At 46.0% G+C, this 7868-nt stretch overlaps 1 protein-coding gene across 1 annotated transcript; it reads right to left on the bottom strand.

Moving 5' to 3' along the window:
* Positions 1–1378: 1378 nt before the first annotated feature.
* DRD1 (dopamine receptor D1) lies at positions 1379–7112 on the bottom strand. Its single transcript, XM_082456091.1, has one exon. It carries the CDS (start codon positions 6099–6101, stop codon positions 4761–4763), a length of 1341 nt encoding a protein of 446 aa, XP_082312217.1. The 5' UTR covers positions 6102–7112; the 3' UTR covers positions 1379–4760.
* Between the last annotated feature and the right edge of the window lie 756 nt (positions 7113–7868).

The raw sequence follows: 7868 nt of genomic DNA, 5'->3' as shown, positions 1-7868 counted from the left end.
CTTTCTAGCAGCAAAGAGAACAGACTTGGAAAATCTATCAGACTCATATTTTTACCAGCAATGGATCTCACATCTAGTATTGTCAAGCCAAAAAAAAAAAAAAAAAATCTTAGAAATCATCTCTTCTCACCCACTTATTGTAGAGATGAAAAAACTTATTTTCAAGGGTTATAAGGTAGTTTATCCAAACTACTTATCTTTTAAAAAATTATTTAATGAAATTAAAAACTCTGCCCTACAATTCAGCTCTTCTAGGCCTCACTACCACCTGCCACTTTGCTGGCATTTCTGCTAGGTGGGCTCATTTCTATGGACATAGCTCAGGGCAGATCCTCTTCAATGACTGAAAATATTTACCCATTTTGAGAGCTGGTAGAATATATATATTCTATGAGCATGAGAAAAATTTTAACTGGTTTTGTCCATTTTCTCATAGTGATTAAAAAGTTAAACCCTTCTAAACCACAGATTATTCTTTGAGCTTCTAATACTATTTAAATGACAACTCCCAAATCTTGAATGATGTAACATACTCAAGTCCAAATGCTGCTTTTTTTAATTCGGTACATCACATGGTAGTTACTTAACATGACAGAAGGCAACGTGACTAGATTGGCCTGGTAACAAGATCTTAGAGGGATTCTCTGTGCTGTAATGCTTCCCATCCCCTCAATCCTCCATAAAAACAAACGGGTTGATTATGTCATGTTTCTGTCCAGGAAATCTCAAGGAAATCCACAGAGGTGCATCTAATCTATATAATGCTACAATCTCATGATCCACTGGGTTGGTTCCTTCAAATGACCATGGTAAGCATATTGTGCAGAGCAGCAGGTCCCAGTTTTAACAGCCCAGAGCTAGCCTGCCATCAATTCATCATTCCTGAAACAAATTCTGCAAGGTAAGTAGATTTCATAGACTAAAACATCGTAGACAGACATATTTAGTCGATACCTAGTGGAAAAAAATTAAGGCAACTGTCTTAGCCATGCAGATATAAAACTCTACTTGCTTCTGGAATACCAGATAACCACAGCAAAAGAGAATGGTGTCTGGGAGAATTCCAAACCACATGCACTCTAAAAGTCATTGCCATTTGCTTCAAGCAAACATGGAAGAATTCAAATGCACAGCAGCTCCATTATTAGTAATGCAGTAAATATTGCCATCAACCCCTTCCAAGTAGAGATCCTGCAAAGAATCGGTGAGCGCAAGATCTCAGGGCTCAGGACCCTTATAAACATTCGCTTCATTTCAACCCTCACAAGAAACTGCATGTTTATCTCCATTTCACAAATGGGCAAACAGGCTCAGAGAGGTCCAGACATTTGTTTAACTCTCACACAGCATGAAAGTGGTAGCTACAATGTGAACCCATATCCGTCTGAAACAAATCCTGGGCTTTCTGTGTTCCAGGCCCCCACATGTGGACTGGCTCCTAGGGGGTGGAAGGATCAGGCTGAAATGCCGCTGGTGCAAGCCTGGGGGGAAGTCATGATGGAGACCCCGGAGAGTATAGAGTTCAGAAAGTCCCTGAGATTAGACTACATACCAATTTGCTACTTGGAGTGACGCCCTCCACTGAAGAAGTTAATGCAGAGGTTTTGTTCTTCCCATTTAATGGATCAAGACAACTGAGGCTCACAGACCATGACTTGCTTAGATCCCAAGAAAAAGCAACGACTTCCCTACGTAAACTCCAAAACTACCAATTGGAGCCCAGGGCTCAGTGTCCCTTCCTCAAGACTTCTTGTTATTCTATCACCAGTAAGAGCTCTATATTTATTTGACCAGGAAAAGCATCTTCTTAGCTTGAAAGGGAAAAAGAACACCTCTTTTAAATTGTCTCTGTCTTGCTAAAGTGTCTTACATATATTTAGCATGATGAAGGCTCATCACGATAGTTAAATGAAATGAAATGTCATACTTTAATTTTGTTTTTATGGTGGTAAATTAAATTCTCTGAAAGATGCTGTCAGTCACATCAACATTTCATAAGATACCCTTTATCCACCCAACATGCCAGAAACCCAAAATACAGTCTCATCCACAGTGTCCTGAATTTTACATTTATTTAATATAATTTCTACATGTGTCTTTATTTTTCACTCTGCCAGTGAAACACATGGTGAAGGCTTTTGTCCCATGTTTCACTGGTTGGACAGTGACAACCCTGACCATCTTAGCTGATGTTGCTGGACCACTAATCACAGAGCAAAATTAAACTGCAAAGAATCAAGATGTGCAGAAAGTCAGGAAGCACAAAGAAAAGGCATCATGCTTTATGCGTGTTCATTCTAGATATGTTCATTATCTGCCAAAGCCTGGGGAAGGCAAATATGGAATTTAAAAAGACACCATCTGTTGTGTGATGTTCCAAATTATAAACTTAACCCTTAATTTCTACATCACCTGCTGTTCAGTCATTCTCCTTCTTTGGGATGAAAAAAAAAAGGGGGGCGGTTAGCACATGAACTAAGCAGGTTTAGCAGGATCGATGGAAGTGCCCTGTAAGACTTTTTGCTAAGCCCAGCATCACAACCTGTATATTTTTTCCAAAAAGTAATTCTTGTTAGGTTTTACTCTTAAACACTACACATACAGTGGTTGCCATTAAGCTAAGGGTCCACAATCACGCATAGCCAGCCACTTTAGTTTCTGTAATTTTTAGGTTATTTAAAACCTCTGGGCTCTTACAAAGTAAAAACAGAGAGTTTAGAAATCTTTCAAATCTGTGAAATGAAGAGTAGAGTAATTCCTCGAACAAAGAAGGATTTCTTTTGGAAAAAAAAAAATTTTTTTTGAGACAGAAGGAAAACAAGAGTATATAGCCCAAATCAACTTCCTATTTAAATATTCAAAGGCAACACATGGCATACATAATGGGAGAGATTGCCACTAAAAAGGAAAAAAGAAAAGTAACGTATCCTTGAAAATGCCCATGTTTTCTTACGTGTAGATCTGAACTATCCTAGTTTTTAAAACACATTTAACAAATGCAACACAGCTCATTCAGGGTTGATTTGAGTTCACAAAATAATTTTATTATATGTAAGAAAGCATACAGGCAATAAAATTAAGAAAACATTCACAATGCATAAATAACACAGACCTGATGCAGGAGATAGTTTTCAGTAGATATCTTTCTTATTACCCATTTCATCTAAATGTTAAGTCAATTGCTTATCAACAAGAATACTTTGTAAACATTTCCAAAAAATTCTCTTGAAATGCCCCACATGAATTAGTATCTGGCAATGGAGCCTTAGGATACTTTTTACAGTTCAGGTGATGACACAGGAACTTGATGCCAAAGCACAGAGAAAGGGCTAACATTTGTCAAAAGAGATGCTGATGGCTTTGGTGTGCTTAACATACGCAAAGAGAAGGGGGTCTCCTGTCTTTTCTACCAACAGAAGTGTCTTGCTCAAGGATGATAATGAGATAACTAATCTGTTAGTTAGTGTACCATTAACATTTAGACTTTTTTAAAAAATCAACTCTAAGTTCAGATTAAAGCACTACAAAAAGTAACCCCACTGAGTAGCTTGGCTGGTAAGATGGAGATGCAGGATTTGACCTTTGTCCATGGGTGAGATTGTTGTGACACACGAGTTAAGAAAACTCACTGTCTTCATTACACATCTCTAACCAGGACAGTCATTTATTTGGCTCAGAAAAGCTATCTGACACAGGAAATGAGAAAAGACAAAGAGGGCCAATTATCTTACATAAATACAAAGTGGCATATACTTTTTATTACCACCTAAGATCATATATTTCAAGTTGGATTCTTCTTAAGCTAACTTTTATTTCAAATATTTACAGAACTGCAAATCATTCTCCTGGGAAAGTCTTTGTCACTTAAGAAATTTTGAACACAAGAGTAGCTATGCTTTTTTAAATCTTTCAAAATCTTTTTAGGAGAAAAAAAAAGCAATCACAGCATTTGTCAATTCTCACCTCGTATTTATTTGTTCCCATGAATTTTAAGGAATCATCACAACTTTTTTTTTTTTTCTATTAGACTTTGCTGTGTTTCTGGAAGTTATACATGAGCATTTAGACTCTCAGAGAGTCTATGTGTTTGTTTCATCGGCTTATAAAGTGCTAGTTAAATGGACAAAAATGCTATTGTAAGATTTCAGATAACTCATTCATTTACCCTATTAAATATGATAAATATAGATTTATTATAATAAATTAAAAATATCCATATAATACAATAAATAAATAAACCAATATCAACAAAGCATCAACTCTGGAAAAAAAAAAACCCATTCCTACTGTAAGGCTCAATTATTTTTTAGGAATAATTTATGAAGGCATGCACCTACCTTTACAATCTGAAAACTTTGCTTGGACCAGTGTTAGCACCTGTTTGTACACAGCAAACTCAACCCTTCTCACTTCCTTCCGGGAAAGATTTAATATTTAAGTGAAGCTGTTCATTGTTGATTCTTTGCCCTATTTCTTAAGTCCTAAGATAAGGCTCAGTTTCTAAAAATATCTTTGGAGCCAAAGACACGTCCCTTATGAACATTCGCTTCACTTGTGTCCCTCTTGATTCGCTATGAACAACACAGAAAACACACTGGAATGTAGATTAAAATGTAGTTAGTTGTGTGTTGAGGGGAAGCAGCAGAGGAGGGCCCGCCTGACATCTGAGTCTCACCACACCTTAGTTTCTTCACAGCAAGCCCCAGAGAAGTCTCCTCTAGCTTCTGCATGAGCATGTCTGCTAGGATTCATCTTGGAGTTCAGGTGGGGTGCTGCCCGTTTTGTGTGATGGGCTGGATCTTCTCTAGAGAGACATCCGTGTCATAGTCCAAAATGACAGATAGGGCTGGGGACAGCTTCTCCAAGGGCTCGGCTATTCCACCCGCCTCCGCCTTCTTCAGGTCCTCAGAGGAGCCCACGGCATGTGGGATCAGATACACCAGATTGCAGTCCTTGGAGATGGAACCTCGAGGCTCGTGATGGCTGGAAAACACCACAGCCCCATTGTTATTGATGCTAACCGTCTCTATGGCATTAGTCGTCGCCGGGCAAAGTCTGTAGCATCCTAAGAGGGTGGAAAATGCCTTCCGAAAATCAGCATTAAAGGCATAAATGATGGGGTTCAAGGAGGAATTAGCCCACCCAAACCACACAAACACGTCAAAGGTGATGGAATCGATGCAGAAGGGCTTGGTCTCCCCAGACCCACAGAAGGGCACCATGCAGTTCAAGATGAAGAAAGGGAGCCAGCAGCACACAAACACCCCCATGATCACAGACAGAGTCTTCAGAACTTTAGTCTCTCTTTTGAAGGACATCTTAAAGGAGCTTTCCGGCTGAGAACACTCCACGGGGTTTCCGTTACCTGTAGTGGTCTGGCAGTTCTTGGCATGGACTGCTGCCCTCTCCAAGGCCGAGATGCGCCGTATTTGTTTCTGGGCGATCCTGTAGATCCTGGTGTAGGTGACAATCATGATGGCCACAGGGATGTAAAAGCTTATTAGGGAGGATGAAATAGCATATGTCCTGCTCAAGCTGGAGTCACAGTTGTTGGTGGTCTTACCCAGGGAAGTGGCATTCCCATCAGAGGGGCTTGTGGGTTTCGCCTTGTGCCAGCTGAGCTGCACTGGAATGAAGGAGATGAGAACAGACAAAGTCCATGCCACGCTGATCAGAATGAAGGCTGCCTTGGGGGTCATCTTCCTCTCATACCGGAAGGGGCTAGAGATGGCCCAATACCTGTCCACGCTGATCACACAGAGGTTGAGGATGGACGCAGTGGAGCACATGATGTCAAAGGCCACCCAGATGTTACAGAAGGACCCAAAGGGCCAGAAGCCAGCGATCTCAGCCACCGCTTTCCAGGGCATGACCAAGACAGCCACCAAGAGATCCGACACGGCCAAGGAGATAACGAAGAAGTTGGTCACCTTGGACCGCAGGTGTCGGAACCTGATGACAGCTGCACAGACCAGCGTGTTCCCCAGGAGTGTGGACAGGATGAGCAGTGACAGAAAACAGGCTGTAAGGATGCGGAAGGAGAAGTCCCTCTCCACCACCATCCCGGCGCCGTCCATGGTAGAGGTGTTCAGGGTCCTCATCTTCCTGAGGGAGAGCGCAGAGGGGGGCTCGGACACCCCTCAATTTCCTAAGCAGGGATTAGGGGTTGGTCAGACCTGCAGGAGTCCTCGCTGGTCGGGCAGCCCCTTGCACAGCCCCACTTGCTCCCCTGGGTGGAGGACCTCACCAGCATTCCATTAGAGGGCTGCAACAATTGTGTGGCAGGAGCCTGCCCTTGGCAGTCCAAATCAGCCCCTTGGAAGGTCCCTCTTGCTCTCTACAACTGTCTTCTGACTCCCTTGCTCCAATTCACTGTCACGGGGACCAGTTGGCCCTTCAATGCCCCATGGAAAGCACTGGCTTTTTAGCATATTCTAAGCTATCAATCCAGAGACTCCCAGTCTTCTGCCGAGCTAGTCAATTGTCGTCACATTTCGGGGCTGTTGTCTTTCTGGTGGTGACAGAGAATTCTCCCCTTCTGAGGCGCAGCTGAAAATACATGCCTTGCTCCTCCAAGCCCCTGGCTCTGCACCAGCTCCCCCAAAGCTCTAGAAAGCAAAGAGAAAGCAAAGGACGTTTGCCAAGATAAGCAGATCGCATCTTTACTGTCAAGCCCAATGCAACCCCCTCTGAGCCACCTACCTTGCCTTGGGGTTGTCTCTCTCCAAGCCCCCAGGGGCTCGGGGAGAGCGGGCTTCGCGAGGCGCCCGGGAGGCACGCCTGAGTCCTACCCTGCGCGCGCAGCCGGGGTTCTGCTCCCGATGCGCAAAAGTCGCTGGAGCAGGTTTGGGAAAAGGATTCTGGGCCAGGTCCACAGAGAGCTGGCGCTGCCCCCACTGCCTCCAATGGCTGGAGATGGTTCAAAGCGAACGAGACCCTGGAAAAATGCTCCCGGACGCTTGGAGCCTCCTTGAGAGAGGGCACCCCCAGTACTAGTCACCTGGGCAGCTTCTTTGCTTCCTTTCTCCGGAAAACCAGCGCCCGGGCGCCCCTCGAGTGGCCTCTGGTCCCTCGGGGAAGAGCCCTGCGCCTTCCAGCGGAACTGCCCGCTACCTCCCAAGGAGCCCGTGGGAACACGAGGCGGGGAGAGCCGAGCTGGCACCGGCGGGCGCACGGGCTGGCCAGGTTCCCTCGGGGCACAGCCCACCCCCAGCCCACCCCCCTGTGTCCCCTCCCCTGCCCTGGAGGCGGGCTTCGCTTGACAGGCAGAGTTACGGGCGACAGCCCCACGTGGTTCCCCCGGTTGGTGCCGCGGGCGAAAGGGGTGGGGGACGCCCAGGTGAGCGCTCGTCCGCCCCGGGTTACCCCGCCGAACCCCGGGCCCCCGGCACTCGGGACAGCACCCGACAGGGGCCCGCGAGAAAAGATCCGATGTTAAAACCTCAAGTAAGCCTGGGTCGCCGGAAAGCAAAGCTCCGCCCGACACTCAGCGCCTCCTGGGGTCAACCCGAAGCCCTTCCTAAAGACCAAACGGAAGCAGGGACCGCGCTCACTCTCCCACGGACACCAACCACTAGAACAGCGCGCCCAGGTCCGACAGGCGCTGCCTCCAAGTGCCCCCCAACTAGGGTGAGATGTGCCCTGCGGGCGCCTCTACTCACCGCTCGCCGGCAGGGCTCCGTGCAGCAGCGCGCCTGGCCGGTGCGCTCCGCTGCGCCCAGAGGGCGCTCACTTTGAGCTCAGCTTGGGTAGTGGGCTCGTCCACGGCTGCGGTCAAGGCCGGACTGCAGCCAGTGCCCAGCGCCCGGCGAGCGCCCCAACCCCAGAGCCACGCGCTCAGCGGGCCCGGGGCGCCCTCTGCCGGCGGT

Source organism: Balaenoptera physalus (assembly GCF_965194825.1).
Source record: "Balaenoptera physalus genome assembly, chromosome: 3".
NCBI classification, from domain to species: Eukaryota; Metazoa; Chordata; class Mammalia; order Artiodactyla; family Balaenopteridae; genus Balaenoptera; species Balaenoptera physalus.
The sequence above is the reverse complement of the archived record's forward strand: the minus strand, read 5'-3'. Positions and strand labels throughout refer to the sequence as shown.

Bases quoted from the DNA above. Each gene is read 5' to 3' on its own strand.
- DRD1 (XM_082456091.1), bottom strand. From the start codon at position 6,101: ATGAGGACCCTGAACACCTCTACCATGGACGGCGCCGGGATGGTGGTG.